This window comes from Sus scrofa, chromosome 5 (genome assembly GCF_054392235.1).
Source record: "Sus scrofa isolate SSC_HxYL_T2T_F1_AM1 chromosome 5, Sscrofa_HxYL_maternal_Yorkshire_Landrace_v2.0, whole genome shotgun sequence".
Lineage (NCBI taxonomy): Eukaryota > Metazoa > Chordata > Mammalia > Artiodactyla > Suidae > Sus > Sus scrofa.
In genome coordinates, this window is record NC_139387.1 from 65,421,164 (window position 1) to 65,438,119 (window position 16,956).

General features: G+C 44.6%; 1 protein-coding gene and 1 long non-coding RNA gene across 4 annotated transcripts in view; one reads left to right on the forward strand and one right to left on the reverse strand.

Moving 5' to 3' along the window:
- Positions 1-16,956, reverse strand: part of LOC146403400 (uncharacterized) — a 1,275,680-nt gene that overhangs the window by 172,109 nt on the left and 1,086,615 nt on the right. The gene's annotated exons all lie outside the window — the stretch shown is intronic.
- The window catches only part of GRIN2B (glutamate ionotropic receptor NMDA type subunit 2B), a 447,773-nt gene that overhangs the window by 132,059 nt on the left and 298,758 nt on the right, over positions 1-16,956 (forward strand). For all 3 annotated transcript variants that reach the window (XM_021092315.2, XM_021092318.2, XM_084956717.1), the window contains one exon: positions 3,599-4,027. In XM_021092315.2, coding sequence (XP_020947974.1) covers positions 3,617-4,027 — 411 coding nt within the window. In that variant the 5' untranslated portion in view covers positions 3,599-3,616. The remainder of the gene's footprint in view (positions 1-3,598; positions 4,028-16,956) is intronic.

The following is a 16,956-nucleotide window of genomic DNA, read 5'->3' on the forward strand; positions in this document are numbered from 1 at the left end:
GGACTTGCCCTTCCTCAGGTACTACATTAATGTGGAACTGGTATTAGAATGCAGTTTGGTTTCAGTTAGTGAATTTGTTTTTTCATTCATTAATACACACACTCATATCATACCAAGAGGCAGCAGAATGGAAGGAGCAAGGGTTTGGGAAACAAACTTTGGTTTGATACTTGATGCCATCCCTTATTAACTGTGGTCTTGGTCGTGTACTTAACCTCTGTCTCAAAGAAGATCGTTTGTTTGTAACACAGGGGGAAAGTATATAATGTTTATATGTGATTTAACAATCCATGACAAATTACTTGGCAATTACAGTGTCTGGCATATGGTGGGTTATAGGTAAAACATTACTATAAATAATCTATAAATAGGTTACTAGTATAGGTAAATATGGTCACACATTGATAACTATATCATGGTAGAAACTCAGTGGCTACCATTTGTTGAGTCTTTCCCTATTGTATCCTGTGTCCAAGGCCCTGCTAGGCCCCAAGAATTGCAGATACAAGTGAGGTAAGGTTTTCTTGTGTGTCTTTGTCTTCTACGGGACTGTGGCCTGGAGGGTAGAACCTGCCTCCCTTGGGTCTCTCACACCAAGAACAAGGTCTACTAGGGAGTAGGAGCTTAATAAAAGCTTGTTGAGCTGAAAATGTCCCTGCCCACCAGGAGATTATCAAGCAGTTGAGATAGGCAGGTACACAGTCATATACTATAAAGACAGTTACAAGTATTTAGATAGACACATATGGGCTATGGTGAGAGCCAAAGGAAAAGGATGCTCGGTTCTGCCAGGGAAGGGGCAGTGCAGTGGAGAGGAGGGGGCACAGCTTCATGAAGCAGGTGCCTGAAGACTAACCATGGTCCTTCAGTGGAAGGGAGCAAAACCAATTTGCTTGTCTTGGATGGCAAGTTTTCTCTCAAGGAACCCCCTTCTAATGTGTGAAATTGAGTTTGTATTCACAGCGCTTCTTTGTTTGTCTCACGGTCCCTGTGTCACTGTATCTCTCCCCTAATGTATTGCTTTATAAAGTGCTTTGCTCTATCCTGAGTATAAAAGAAACGCTCAGTAAAACCAGATTCTATTCTTCGAGTGTCACAACTAGCCATTGCATAGCAAAGTGTAATATATTGTGAGAGAAGAAATAGGGGAATGCAAGAGATATTTTAAAGAGAGCAAATAAAACATCAAAGTGGGAGAGCGTTGAGTGCATTAAAGTTAATAAAAACTGTCATGGCAGAGTGGACTACTTTTCAATGTGAAGGAACCTGACTTAGTGAGTGATGACTGTGGGATTCCAATCCCACCAGAATGAAGTTAACTGCTAGGTTTTGTGCCAAATTCTAAGTCGTTCCGTTTTCCTGGAGAACCAGTCCTTGAAATTACACAAATTACTATTATTATTTAGCCGACAGCTCTTTGAAGTCCTAAACCCATCTGTCTTCCTCTGAGTACTCCGTGCTGCTCAAGTCTGTCCAGCATTGCTTGGGTTTGAGCACCAGGAGGAAGAATTCAAGTCCTGGTCATCCTGTTAGGTTGGGTACAGTTCCTCAGCCTGGGTTGCCAGGGCCGTGCAGTCATTGCCTGTTTCCACAAAGACTTGAAGACAAGGAAGCTGTCAGGAGCACACTTTGCTCAGGCGTGAACCACTGAGCTTACGCCTTATTTATGAGAGAGAGAGGCAAGGCCGTTGACACAGGGCTCCCTCTTGGCAGCATGGAAGGATGACTGCAACAGCGAGGGTTCCAGAATGTTTTCTGCCAAGAACTGGATTGGATTTTACCCTTCCTCAGCCACAAAACGTCCCCAGCATCTTAGTCCCAAATCATTAATGCCCCTTTCAGTCTGTCTGCTCAGCCTGGACCCTTCCTTATCTTTCTTTGCTCAACACCCTCAGTATCACTGTTTTCTTTTTGTTAGCTAAACCTTCACAGTTTTCAGATTCCTACTGTCTTACATTTTTCCCCCTAAACTAGCAGGAGATATGAAGCAGCATTTTTATCCTTGATTATGCTCTTTCTTTGGAGAGTGAAAACCCCTGCTTTTGGTTTTGGGTGCGGTTTTTAGACTATTTCTATGGAGTATAAAAATGCTGTGTATATATCTTGGCATGCTGGTGTTATATCATTGACCTTGGCAGCAGTACATAACTGTTTTGAACCTCAGTTTCTCCATTTGAGAAATGGGGATAAAATGACTAATTTATAGGATTTCTAGGAGGGCCAAAGAGATTGCATAGAAGGAAACGCCTAATATGGTGTCCAGGATGTACCAGATGGACAATAAATGATTACATAAAACAAATCAAGGCGGTCCCTGGTGGCTGATCGGGTTAAGGATCCAGCATTGTCACTACAGCAGCTCAGGTCAGTGCTGTGGCTCGGGTTCCATCCCTGGCCGGAGAACTTCCACATGCCGTGGGCGTGGCCAAAAAATATCCCCAAACCAAATGAAAATAACCTAAGCAGGACCCGTTCTACCTTAATAAGGGGAACTCTTAAAGGATGGTGAGACATGAAAGAGAAATGACCAAGCGCTGAAGAGAGCTGTGTCCTTAGCCTGGTGTGGTGTAAGATTTAGGGGCAGACGTGGAAAAAAAGGCAGGGGTCTGTTATAAAAGGTAAGAAGTGGTGAACGCATGCAAACATGAAGTCAGTCCTTTCAGGAAAGTCACTCTTTCAGTAATTCAGTAGCATTTGTCCAAACCACCATATTTTGATGCATAAACAAATGGGACTAAAACTGCTATTCCTCATAATAACTGATGACATAAGAGGCGGTGTGATATACTGCAGTGAAAAGCAAATTGGCCTGCACGTCAGAAGATCTGGGTTCATGTTCATTTCACTTAATTGCTTCATGGTCTTGGACTTCTTAGCTTCTTTGAGCCTTGGCTTCAACATCCATAAAATGGTGAAAAGAATGTTGTTCTTATTTCCCCCCTGCTGGGTTATTATAAGGATCAGTGGAGATGTTTTTAAAAGAACTGCCCACATATGGGTTGATTTAGTCTGGTGAGGAACTGAGCTGCTGAAGAATTTTCAGGCTCTTGTCCTCTCTGAGATGAATACCAAGTACAGGTAGCAAGAATAAGGGCTTAGGAGTCGGTAGCTGCCTAGTTCCAGCTGATCCTGACCGTGTTTTGTTGCTAGCCTCTGCTGAGCCCATTTTGCTGCTCACTTTGCCTGGCCTTTGCCATTCCTTGGCCCAGGAGCCGTTCAAGGATGGGTTGTAACAGGAGTGCCAGGGGTCTTGCTGAAACAGCCGGACCCCCTTTTGGAGCCCCCATGTTCATGCACTTGCATGACTGCCTGAATCACTTACATCCACGTTCTCTTGTTTGCTGTCGATGGCTAGAGCAGGAGCATCTTTTACTATCTTACCCAAGGATTTCTGATGCTTTTGAAAGTCCCCTCCCACCCCCCATTCTGCTGCCCAAACAGGAGAGATAAGAAACCAGGCTCGAAGAGAGAAGCTGGGTTTGATTATCAGTACCAGGAGATAAGTTCCTTGACTTGCAGTATCCAGCTTCTTCCCAGAGAGGTCACGCAGTGTGGGTCGTAATTTAACCTCTCTCTCTCTCTCTCGCTCTGTTTCCAGGGAGTCGGCAAGTTGAAGATGAAGCCCCGAGCAGAGTGCTGTTCCCCCAAGTTCTGGTTGGTGCTGGCTGTCCTGGCCGTGTCAGGCAGCAGAGCTCGTTCTCAGAAGAGCACCCCCAGCATTGGCATTGCCGTCATCCTCGTGGGCACTTCAGACGAGGTGGCCATCAAGGATGCCCACGAGAAAGATGATTTCCACCATCTCTCTGTGGTGCCCCGCGTGGAGCTGGTAGCCATGAACGAGACGGACCCAAAGAGCATCATCACCCGCATCTGTGACCTCATGTCTGACCGGAAGATCCAGGGGGTGGTGTTTGCTGATGACACAGACCAGGAAGCCATCGCCCAGATCCTTGACTTTATTTCAGCCCAGACTCTCACCCCCATCCTGGGCATCCATGGGGGCTCCTCGATGATCATGGCAGACAAGGTACAAAGGGGCTGTGGTGAGAAGTGCCAGGGGTGGGGGGAGGGCCTTATATTGAGCACTAAACGATGCACTTGTTTTAATGCAAAACTTGGTGATAAAAGATGGAGGGCATCCAGAATGCACTGAGTGAGTGGCTAGACCAGGATCTAGTCTGTCTGGAGATGAAAGTGAGGGAAAGATGCTGGTACCTAGAAGCTCCTTTGGTTTTGAACAGGTTTGTGTGTCCATTTGTTTGTAAATGGATTCACTGAAATGATTAAGAGAGGTTGAAGCTCAAAGTTCTGTGATATATTTTCTTCAAATACTTGTATGAATGGCTCCTTCAAAACTTTAGAAAAGGTGTGCTCTATTCTTCCTTGATAATACATTTTCTTTCCCCATACTGGTCTCAAAACTATAAAAAGCAAAATCCCTTGAGGCAGGTAATTTCTCTTCTCGAAGACACCAGAGTCTTGGAGAAGTACTTCTTGCTAAGGTGCCCAGGCCTAGCAGGCTTTGATCTGCACATTTGAATGGATCTTAATGCACAGAACCAGTCGCGACTGTGTTTTCCTCAGGCTTAGCTTTGAAGGTGGTGGTTCTTAACCTTGACTGCACATTGGAATTCCCTGAAGAGCCTTGAACACAGCCAGTACCTGGGTCCCACCTTCAGAGATTCTGATTATTGGGCTGGGGTACAGCCTGGACAGCAGGATTTTTAAAAGCTTCCCAGATAATTCTAGCATGCAATTAAGGCTGAGAACCACTGCTTTAAGGCTGTGAATAAATCCCAGTCTCTCCTATATTAATATTAGATTAATTGTCACACGACAAAATAATTATCATGGGAAATGGATGCTTCTTCTCCAACTGCAGAAAAAGTGCTTTGTTTGTAGTTACATTTTGTTTTCACATTTTTTTTTTTCACTCATTTGCTTAGTTTTCCTTGCTTCATATGATGATTATTACTTACTGCCTAGCTATGGCACTTCTCACATATCTACTGTCTTTGCAGTCATTTTTATCTTAGAATGATTCATTTCACAAATGTGATATTTATTGTTTTGCATCACTTTGGGTTGTTTAAATTGTTTCTACTTTTGCATTGTCATCTGGTACTTCTGAACATCACTTTCAAAACCGCTTTCAGTTTTGTACTTAAAAGGCATGCTGTGGAGTTAATGGTGTTTGCAAACACCTCAAAACCTAGCACCACCACCACACACAGGCTGCTTGGCCAGTTGAGAACCTCCGCAGCGCGGGGCTTAAAAGTGAAATAACCTTGAGTGATCGCTATCGCCATCTGTTGGCAGCAGGCACAGAAGGCTCATGTCAGTTCTGAAGCTTCCTTTTTTCAGTCTAGGAAAGGTCACGTGGAAAGTACTAAGTGGAGGAACTTTAGGAGCACATGAGAAAGATATTGTCCCATTGTCATGGTAAAGGCACAGGTAAAGATGTTAGAAAAAATGCTGCCACAAGGAGCCCATGCCAAAGGAAGTGGGAGAGACTTGAACAGAATGGAAGAGATAGCCTCTGCAAATCCTATTGCATTTTTGCTTCAGGTAGATTTTTTTAAACATCCTTGCCCCTAGAAAATTATATTATATTTTAGCAGTGGTATTTTGAGGGCTCAATATGCACGAAAAGAATGCCAAGATAGATGAGCCAAATTTTTGAATCGTAAGTGCAGACTTACTTGGAGAGCAAGATAGGTGAAAGTGATTGATTGGCTTAGTGTATGTGGACTGTTGTGCAACTTATGTTATTTCCAGTTCACCCCTCCCACTTCTCTGTTGTGTCTCCTACGCATGCATAATAACAACATAATAATATGAAGAATGATGCAGACCATGTGGAGAGACTGGGCTCTTTTGTTTGTTGATGTATCCTGGGTGTTTTAGAGTATTTACCAAGTGCTGGACACCTGCCGCTTTACAAGCATTACTTATTTAATATTCTTAACAGCCCACCTGCTAAGTGGTATCATTTATCTCCATTTAACAGGTGGGGAAGCTGAGGCTCAGAGAGGTTATATAACATCCAAAATGATGTTGCTAGTAAGTGGTGGCTAGAGCTTTAACATTGGTTGCTGGCTGCACAGGGCATATGCTCCATTGCCTCTTAGGAAAATGGAGAAGCTGGCTAAGGCTGGTTAAGGCTGGTACTTTCCCCTTCTTTGCTTTCTCCTGTGTTGTATAGCACTGTGGTGGATATTATCTAACTAAAGGTAATCCATCACTGGATTCAGGCTGGCAATACTGGAACCTGACTAGAGAATAGGATTGATGAGATATGAAATGGTGGAAGCCAGTATAGCGTAATTTGTAGGGAGCCTATTGGCCATCACTTCTAGGGGTAAAAGGGAGGAAGGGAGCCAGTGAGGTGGATTCTCCAGGGTCTTGTAATAAGACCACCCCCCACTGGTGTCTTTCCTCCTACTCTCCCCCCACTGCAACTACACTCCAGTATCCCATCTTATCATTTTCTCTCTCTAGCAAAAAAAAGAGACTGGGCAATGATTTTTAGGCACTTTCCTAAAATAGCCTAAATACATTGAACTGACTTTTGACCTGAAAAGAATAATTCTAAAAGGTATGTGGAGAAGAAGAAGAAGAAAGAAGCAAGCAAGAGGTCCTGGTGCTGCAGAGGTGGGAGGGTTGAAGGCTCAGTCATGGGGTAAGAGGCCTGGATGGGCAGGGGGGTGCCTCAGAGGGGGCCAGCAGGACCCCTGAGACCCCGGGGAGGGCGGCACCGAGAACTGGGCAACCGTGCAGAGGAAAAGTCACAGGCTTAATGACTGGCATGAAGGCAAATAAAGAAAGTCCCCCAGATCTCAGAGAAATAAATGTTGGGGGCAAGTTTCAAAAATAAAACACCTCAAATTCTAAGGCCAGCTTTTTTTGGATAGAAGTTTATTTTTAGTACCATGACCATGTTTTACCAGCAGAGAATGGGGACACAGAGTTTGACAGCTATGAATCAACGATGGGGCAATAGGACAACACTTTTGAAAATGGAACTAATGGAGAAAATCTAAGAAATACAGCTTTGCTACATTGAAGGAATAGTCTTTTTAATAAAATTTTTATTGAAATGTAGTTGAATTATAATGTAGTGTTAATTTCTGCTGTACAGCAAAATGACCCAGTTATACACATATGTATTCTTTTTCATAGTCTCTTCCATTAAATGGTTTATCACAGGATATTGAATATAGTTCCCTGTGCTATGCAGGTGGACCTTGTTGTTTATCCATCCTCTATATGCTGCCTTTGAAGGCATAGTCTTGAAGGTATAGTTGCCCTCTGAAGGACAATGATACTCCTTCCATTTTGCCTCCTCCTTCTAAGAGATAGATCATTGCCACTCTTTTTTGACTCAGTTGTTTTTGGTTGGTTTGTTTCAAATAACACTTACTTTTTAAGTGTCCTTGTGGAAGACCGGTTTGCAGGGATGACGTTCCTGATTCAAGGAGTTTGTGAAGAAAGAAAGATAGCACAGTTAGTTATAAAGATTTTATGGCAAAAGGAGACAGACAAATGCTGGAGAGGGTGTGGAGAAAAGGGAACCCTCCTACACTGTTGGTGGGGAAGTAAATTGGTACAACCACTGTGGAAAACAGTATGGAGGTACAGAAGAAAACTAAATATAGAGCTACCATATGATCCAGCAATCCCATTCCTGGGCATCCATCTGGACAAAACTTTCCTTGAAAAAGATACATGTACCCCTATGCTCACTGCAGCATGATCCACAATAGCCAAGGCACAGAAACAACATAAATGTCCATCAACAGATGAATGGATTAAGAAGATGTGGTATATATACACAATGGAATACTACTTGGCCATAAAAAAGATCAAAATAATGCCATTTGCAGCAACATGGGTAGAACCAGAGACTCTCATACTAAGTGAAGTAAGTCAGAAAGAGAAAGACAAATACCATATGATATCTCTTATATCTGAAATCTAATATACAGCACAAATGAACCTTTCCACCGAAAAGAAACTCATGGACTTGGAGAACAGACTTGTGGTTGCTGAGAGGGAGGGGAGGGAGTGTGATGGACTAGGAGTCTGGGGTTAGTGGATGCAAACTATCGCATTGGGGATGGCTAAGCAATGAGACCCTGCTGTATGGCATGGGGAACTATATCTAGACACTTGTGATGGAACCTGATGTAGGATAATGTGAGAAAAAGAATGTGTGTATATATATGTATCACTGGGGCACTCTGCAGAAATTGACAGAACAGTGTAAATCATCTATAATAGAAAAGTGTGTATAGTATGTGCTCACTTTTTTGCATGTGCTGATTGATCAATATGAGTATTAATTAGTACTCTGCTTTCCCATGGAGGAAATGCACCTTGAACCATGGCAGAAGGACGCATGGGAACTAGTAGAGTAGAGCTGTTAAAAGCTCAGAATTCAGAGTCAGAACACTTTTAATCATCCTTCCCTAGAAGATGAGGAGATCTGGACAACTGAACAACTACTTATGCTAAACCTTGGTTTTCTTGTCTGTATCTTGGGTATAATAATATAACAGTTATAGGGTTGTCGAAGACGAAATGAGGTAATACAGAGCAAGTGCTTCGCTCAGTGTCCAGCAAGCACTCAATAGGCTAAGCAGAAGGTTGTATGGAGCAGTCTGAAGAAAGAGAGAAGGCTTCATGATCTGGGGGATGAGTGGGAACTGAACAGAATCAGGGCCAGAGTCAGAGACACTGGTGACCTGGAGACCACCCAAGAAGGGAGCACAGGTGAAGTCCTGGGGCTCTGAGGTGTGGGTGGGCATTTGATCCTGCTCCCCCTCTCCCCCTGCCTCCACCCAGGAAAGCCGAAGCTTATTGCTGCTGTAGCCACATCAGGGCCAAAAAGGGCATGTTTAGTTAAGGAAAAACTCTAACAAGGAAGGAACTGCTAAGCGCTTGTAGAAAAAGACTGTTTGGAGTATTAACAGAGCCCGTTTAAAAATGTATGAGGTGATTTTTGGCAGCTCCCCACCTGAGTATAAAGAGTCTATTTTCTTTTGCCTTGTTATAATTGCTTTTATTCTCCCTGAGATCCTGGATTTAGGATGCCTGTCTGAATCCAAATAATGAACTAAAAGCTAGACATGCTTTCATTTCTCTCCAGGAGGCTTCTCTGCTGATGTGCTGTAATCTTTCTTGGGTCTTCAGATTTTGGCTCAGAGAGGTTAAGTAACTAATCAAAGATACCACAGCTTGTGAGCAATGGAACTGAGATTCACATCCCAGAAGGACCTATTTTGAAGCCTGTGCTTTCTATTTAAACAAATCTACCCTGGAAAGCACAGTGTTAAGTCCTGAATTTCAGTCTCCATTCTCAGGAGCTTTGGAGATGTAGGCAAACATATTACTTCAGCCACATAAGATTTAAATTTTGTTTTCTGCCCCATCCACTTTACAGCATTTTGAAGATAAAAAGAAATAGAATAGCTGCAAAAGTGCTGTGCAGACAGACAGTTTAGGTGAGGGAATTAAAGAGTGGTGCTATGGAATGACAGTCATTGACAGTTATTTTGTCACTAGCAGTAGGGCCAATGAAAATGGCTTGGGCAGGTGGTAGGAGGGAACACGGAAAGTGGAAGTTACAGTAGGATCAGGCAGAAGGATAGAAGATCCAGTCTTTAATGCTGCAGGGATGGAAGAGAGAGGGTTGCTGAGTAGAGGATCAGGGTCTGGAAATAGATGGGTTGATCAGAGTGAAGTACAGTAGCTAAAACTCGTGTCATCCATCTCCTTATCTTGTTCTTCCCAAAAAGACAGATGAAAATATTATTACTTTTTTTTTTTGGCTGCCCTGTGGCACATGGAGTTCCCAGGCCAGGGATCAGATCCGAGCCACAGGTGTGACCTATGCCATAGCTGCGGCAATGCCAGATCCTTTTATCCCACTGTGCCAGGCCAGGGATTGAACCTGTGTCCTGGCACTGCAGAGATGCCAGCGATTCCTGTTACACCACAGTGGGAACTCCTCATGGCCTCGTTTTATTTTGTTTTTGTTGTTTTTACTTTTTAGGGCCGCTCCCTCAGTATATGGGAGTTCCCAGGCTAGAAGTCAAATTGGAGCTGCAGCTGCTGGCCTACACCACAGCCACAGCCACATGGGATCCGAGCCTCGACTGCGACTTACACCACAGCTCATGGCAACACTGGATCCTTGACCCACTGAGTGAGGCCGGGGATCAGACTCGCATCCTCATGGATACTAGTCGGGTTGTTTTTACTCGACTAGTAACTCTGAAAATATTCTTATTCTGGCACCTGTTGCCATGATTCTCTCATTTCTAAATTGCTTGGTTGAGGATTAAAGCTTTGAAGAGCACTCTGATTTTCTGTGCAGAGCCACGTTTTGGAATCCAAGTGCTGCCTGGAAAATGGCCCCTACTTTTCTTTGGCCCCATCTTCTCTCACTCTCCCTGAACTCTCTCCCTCCCCCCACCCCCACGCCTGGAGAGAGGAGTCGAGCCAGTGGTATTGTGTGACACTGTAAGTGGCCCGTTGCTTTCCACCTGCTCATGTAGGTTTCCGTGTCCAACCCAATCTTGAAACCACGATGGCTATGCTATTCATACTCCACTCTGCTTCTTCCCTAACTTGGGGTGCCTTTTAGTTTTTTTTACCTTGCTTCTTCTTCCTCTTTTTTTTTTTTTTTGGCTTTTTTGGGGCCACACCTGCAGCATGTGGAAGTTCCCAGGCTAGGGATCAAATGAGAACTGCAGCTGCTGGCCTATGCCACAGCCACAGCAACACTAGATCTGAGCCACATTTGTGACCTATACTATAGCTCACAGCAAAACCAGATCCTTAACCCACTGAGTGGGGCCAGGGATCGAACCCTCATCCTCAAGGTTATTAGTTGGGTTCATTATCGCTGAGCCTCAATGAGAACTCCAGCCTTGCTTCTTAGTTGTTTGCGATACGGTATTTCTTGGGATAGCAGACTTCAAGAGCAAGCTGTGGGGTTCTAACATTTTTTTGAGCAGAATTAAGGCATAGAGATGGGAGAGGAAGACAGTAACAAAGCCGAAACCACATGCCAACTTTGTGCCAGGCATGATGTTAATGAGCATTTTAATTCTCAAGCAAGCCTGTGAGATGAGTAGTAGTATTTCATTTGATGGGAAAAATAAATCAGAGAGAGTTTATGTACCGTGGCCAAAGTCACGTGGCTAGAAGAAGAGTGGGCCTGGGATCCGAATCTTTTTACTCTTTTTTTTTTTTTTTTAACTTTTTTGGTTGACTTTAAAACTCCTAGTCTCAGGAACCATGAGGTTGTGGGTTCGATCCCTGGCCTTGCTCAGTGGGTTAAGGATCCGGTGTTGCCATGAGCTGTGGTGTAGGTTGCAGATGCGGCTCGGATTCCGCCTTGCTGTGGTTCTGGTGTAGGCTGGTGGCTACAGCTCTGATTCGACCCCTAGCCTGGTAACCTCCATGTGCCACAGGGGCGGCCCTAGAAAAGGCAAAAAGACAAAAAAATAAAAAAATTAAAACTCCTCGTCTCCACACTGCGGAAGCCAGAAAAAAACTAGGATAGAATTTCCTGTCTGGGGCTGCTTTCCTCCTCTGCCATTTTTCCTACTTCCTGGTACTAGGCTTTTTGGGAACACAGGTGGACGAGTCTCTCTAAGACTTTCCAGGGATGCTGCCCTCAAGCCTGTGTGGATTCCAGGCCTTTCCCCCTGCGTCTGTGGAACGTGCTTCTTTTTGGCCAGCGCATTCACTCTTTTCAAGCTGGAACTGGGGTTTGCTTTCAAGAGACCGGCCACTTGAAGTCCAGGTGCAGTTTCAATGCCCAGAAAAACCAAAGCTGCAGAAATTGCTTTAGGCAGTCGCAAAAATTAAGGCACTTGTTGCTTATTGCTAGAAAGTAATGTGTGTGCTGCCACATCTCATGTAGCCTCTGGGAGGGGACGGTGTGTCTATGGGGAGGCAGTGACACAGCAAGGGGGAAATGCAGGCTTCGGAGCCAGTGGCCTGGAATTCAGTGTGCTTCCAGTCACATGACTGTGGTTGTGCCCTTGAAACATTCTTAGCCTCCACATTTCCATTTGTAAAATGGGGAGAGAAATGATACCTCATGCTTAGTGGGTTCTGAGCTTTATGAAGCACTGTGCCCAGGGCTTGGTAAACAGCAGGCCTTCAGTATATGCTCTCTTGTATTTTCCTTCACCAGGCCTTCCTGAAATCCTTGGAAGAAAATAGGATCTAATGTTTTCCCACTGACCGGAAGAGAGGAGCGTGGGATAGTGGTACCCTTCGTTTTAAGTCTGGAGGATAAGGCTCCTCGGGTTCTACCTGTATAGTGATGCAGTTACTGATGTGCACTGATCAGGACTTATCAAGATTTTCTAAGCAGAGACATACAGTGATTTCAATAAAGGGCTACACATAGGATGCAAGCAATGAAGATAAGGCACGAATATGAAAAAGGTGTGGCAGAATAAAAGAGTATTTGAATCCAGGGCCACTCATCAATTTTTCAGTGTTGAAATAGAAGAAAAAGTAAGCAGTTAAATGAGGGGAATATTAAAGGTACTAGGTAGGAAGTAGTAAAATAGACATAGGAGGGCAGTTAATTTACTGTTATGTCACCAGGCAGTTTTTGATAGATTACACTGATAGGGCTGAAGAAAATCCTTGGAATCTGATTTCTACACCATGAATATGTTTCTCTTCCCCTTTCAGAGACTTCTGTGAATCTTTTGGCCTCATTCTTAGGCTTTATATCTATATTTTATTCAAAATTATATTTTGAGCCTATGGTTTAAGGGTTCAGCGGGCATGAGAGTAATGTTCAAGGCTCATTTTGCTCCATTTTTCTGAAGGCAAAAATAATGTATTGCTACAGTTCTATTTTTCAGGAACAAAGAACAGTTTATCATGGGTTGTTAGGCAAATACAGTGAGAAAGAGAACTAACATTGATTGTGCATTAACCTTTGTCAGGCTCTGAGCTGATCGCCTTAGATGAGCCTTCATTGCATTCTCCCATTGAATTTATTTTTTAATTAATTAATTAATTTGTCTTTTTAGGGCTGTATCTGCCCTAAAGACCAGGGAATGAACCTGTGTCCTCATGGATACTAGCTGGATTTGTTACTTATGAGCCACAAGGGGTACTCCCCTCCCATTGAATTTATGAGGCATGCGTTTTGTCTGCATTTTACAGATGAGGAAACTGTAGATCAGAGAGGCTCTTTGTTTTTGTTTTTGTGTTAATGGCTGCACCCACAGCATATGGAAGTTCTTGAGCCAGGGACTGACTGCAAGCCACAACTGTGGCAAGGAGAGATCCTTTAATCCACTGTGCCAGGCCAGGGATCGAACCTGTGCTTCTGTAGTGACCTGAGCCACTGCAGTCAGATTTTTAACCTACTGTGCCACAGCAGGAACTCCCAGGGAGGCTGTTTTGCCCAAGATGTTCAGGCAGTGATTGCTCATGGTGACTGAAACAGATAGACAAGGCTTCCTGGGGACGGGCCTGTGGGCGCGGTAGAGTAGCAGGGGGAGGTCACAGGTGACCTCTGGGATTCTCTTGCTGTTTTGTCTTGGTCGTGAGGAGGCTGCCCTAGCTCTGGGTGTCATGACCATACTCAAAGCAGGGAAAGGCCGGGGCTGGGTATTCCATTGGGAAAAGTTTTCCTCCATATCCTCTATCCCAAATAATAAGGGGTTGAAGGCTCTCTGGTGGAGGTAGAAAAGGAACAAGGGTTGGGACCAACTTTGAGGTTAGTCCACAGACAGGTCTCAAAGGAAGCGATGACCTGGAATTCAGTCAGTGTTGGAGTGATTCTGAAACCTGACATCACTCATCTGCCGTGCTTCTTGCTTCACACCAGACTCTGCTTTTGTTCCCTTGGTCCACTTGCCTCACATATCCTCCCCAACTAGGACCTTGGCTCAGCAGTAATGTCCTTCCCCCCGTTAATCATCAACTTATTCCTCCCTGTTGCCATCTGACCTCTAGCTCAGTGGTCCTCACGAGAAGTTTGGAAATGTATTGGGGGAATTTGGGGGATGATAATAATGACGTTGTGTGTGTGTGTGTGTGTGTGTGTGTGTGTGTGTGTGTCAGGGATCTTGCAGGAATGCTGAGGGGACCAGATATTAAGACCCAGCTTGTGACGTGTTTTGTATTTTTAATTTTGTGCTGCTGGCACTTAGAACCCAGAGGCCAGTTGCGTTAAGTGTCCTGCAATATATATGATTGTACCCAACAGTCAAGAATAGTCTTCCCCAAAGTATCAATTTTGGCCTCATTGAACATGCTCAGATCACTCTCATATTAATAAAGAAACAAACCCAGGAGTTCCCATAGTGGCTCAGCAGAAACGAATCTAACTAGTATCCATGAGGTTTTGGGTTCAATCCCTGGCCTTGCTCAGTGGGTCAGGGATCCAGTGTTGCCGTGAGCTGTGGGGTAGGTGGAAGATAAGGTTCAGATCCCACATTGTAGTGGCTGTGGTGTAGGGTGGCAGCTGTAGCTCCAATTTGACCCCTAGCCTGGGAACCTCCATGTGGCTGACAGTGTGGCCCTAAAAAGCCAAAAAACCAAAAAAGAAAAAAAAAAAAAAGAAAGAAGCCTGAAAGCATACCTTGACCCTGGGTTTGTTCTCCCTTGCAATTTCATTTCATACGCAGGTTCCTTAAATTCTAGTCTGAAATTGCTGTTTTCACTGCCTCATTTCTTACTTTATCTGGAAAGCCAGATCCAATGGGGTTTTCAAGTCATTCATGAGGCACTGAACACTGAACACTGTTGACCCTCTTAGTGCTCTTACCAAAATGATGATAAGAGCCATTAGGTTTCTCATAGATTTGGTGACAGTGGGAATGAGGAGGAGCAGAATTTGGAGTACAGGTGGGTCATAGGAGTGAACACGTCTACGAAGCAGTTGGATTTGGGACTGGAGGTAAAGAGAGTGATTTGAGCTGGAAATTAAAGGATGAGCCTTCTTAGGAGAAAGTGGGGAGCTGACCCCAGGAGCGTGGAAGACAAGCTCAGAATGAACCAAGAGGATGAGGAGAGAAGCATGTCCAGGACAGAACCCACCCTTGGAGGGATGGTCAGAGGAGGGGGAGATGAAAAGGAGCTAATGAAAGTCTTAGAGAAGAAGAGAATAAGAACAAGGAGGAAAGAGAGGCTTATGTGAAGTTCTAAGAAGGAATAGAACCCGGCCATTCCCTCTCCTCAGGACCATTCTGAGAACAGTAAGGAAGCCTTGTTGTGGGTCTCTTCCCCTCCCTGCCCTGGGATGGTCTTGTCTGCACTCCATGGCAGTTTAGCTGTGTGATTCCTTAGAAACTCAAATCTGATTGTTAGACTCTCACTTAAAACTCTGCCCTGGCTTCCCACAGCTTAAAATAGGACGTCCTCTTTGATGCGGCCCCCGGCCACCCCTCCAGGATTTTCTCTTAACCTCCCTGCCCTTGGACAGTAATGTTAGGCCACAGTCGGCTCTCTGCTGCTCCCTGACTGGTCCTGGCTGCACCTCTGAGCCTCTGTTGGTGCCGCTTGCTCTCCCTTGAATATCCTTCCTTGTCCGCCCGGAAGCACCTACTCACTTTCCGGGAGAAATTGTGGCACTTCTGTCAACCCTTTTCTGACTCTCATCGTCACAGAATTTCTATTTCTTTTCTTTTATCTTTTTTTTTTTTTTTTTGCACAACACTGTGCCCTTTCTAAGCTTTTATTCTAACCCCATCTTGTTTACCTGTCTGTCTCGTTTGCTAGACAGCGGGCTCACTGTGGGCCAGGCCATGCCTTACTCATTTTTGTGTTCGCAGCACGTGCCATAGTGTCTGGTGTATAGGAATAACCAATGGTTATTACACAGTTAGCAATTATTAAACTGTGTACTGTGCATACACGCTGTAGTGGGTTGAATGGTGGCCCCCAAAGGTATGTCCATGTCCTAACTCCTGGACCTCACTGGGATGTGACCTCACTGGGGAAAAGGGTCTTTACAGATATAATTAAGGATCTCATGATGAGATCATCTTGGATTAGCCCCGTGGGCCCTAAATCCAGTGACAGATGTCCTTCTAAGTGATAGAAGACATAGAACAAAGGAGAAGGCCTTTAAAGAGATGCAGAGGCTGGAGTTATTTAGCCACAGCCAAGGAAGCCATTGGAACTTGGAAGAAGCAAAGGAAGACTCTTCCCTGGAGCCTTTAGAAGGAGCACAATCCTGCAGACACTCCATTTCAGGGTCTGGCCTCCAGAACCCTGAGAAAATAAATTTCTGTTGTTTTAAACTGCCACATGTGTAATACACTTGCAATGGCAGCCCTAGGAAAGTAGCAATACATACACCACAGTTAAGAGGTAAGAGGAGGAGCTCTGGAATCTCACTGCCCAGACTGTTTCCTGGCTCTACCATTCACTGTGTGACCTTTGGCAAATGACTTGACTTCTCTGAACCTTAGGTTACTCGTCTATAAAATGTTGATTCAAAATAGACGCTGTTTCTTAAGGTTATTAAGTAATTAAACGTGCTTAGGAAAGGCCTGACAAATAGCAGTAATCAGTAAGAGTGGGTCTGAGAGAGGTTTTCATTAAATCTCCATTGAATAAATGCAGGAGTGAGGAGGGTGATGTGATCAGAAACGCAAGCTGCCCAAGATCTGAACTCACCTAGATCTGTGGGAATTGGCTCGCATGTTCTGGACCACCTGGGCCTGGGACAGTGTTGAGAGACCAGGCGTCAGAGTTGGTCGACTCTTCCCTGGTGGAACTTTGGGGCAGTGAAGCTCATCTTTTAGCCCGAGTACTTCCCTTTCTGTCCTTCTCTCTCCTGGGGTTTGGTTTTGCGTCTTTGTTTTGTGCGCAGGCGCAGGTGCGTGCACGTGTGCGTCTTCTGCTGTGGTTGCGGGTTATCTTTCTCTTCATCAGCGCTCAGGGTGGAACATCTCA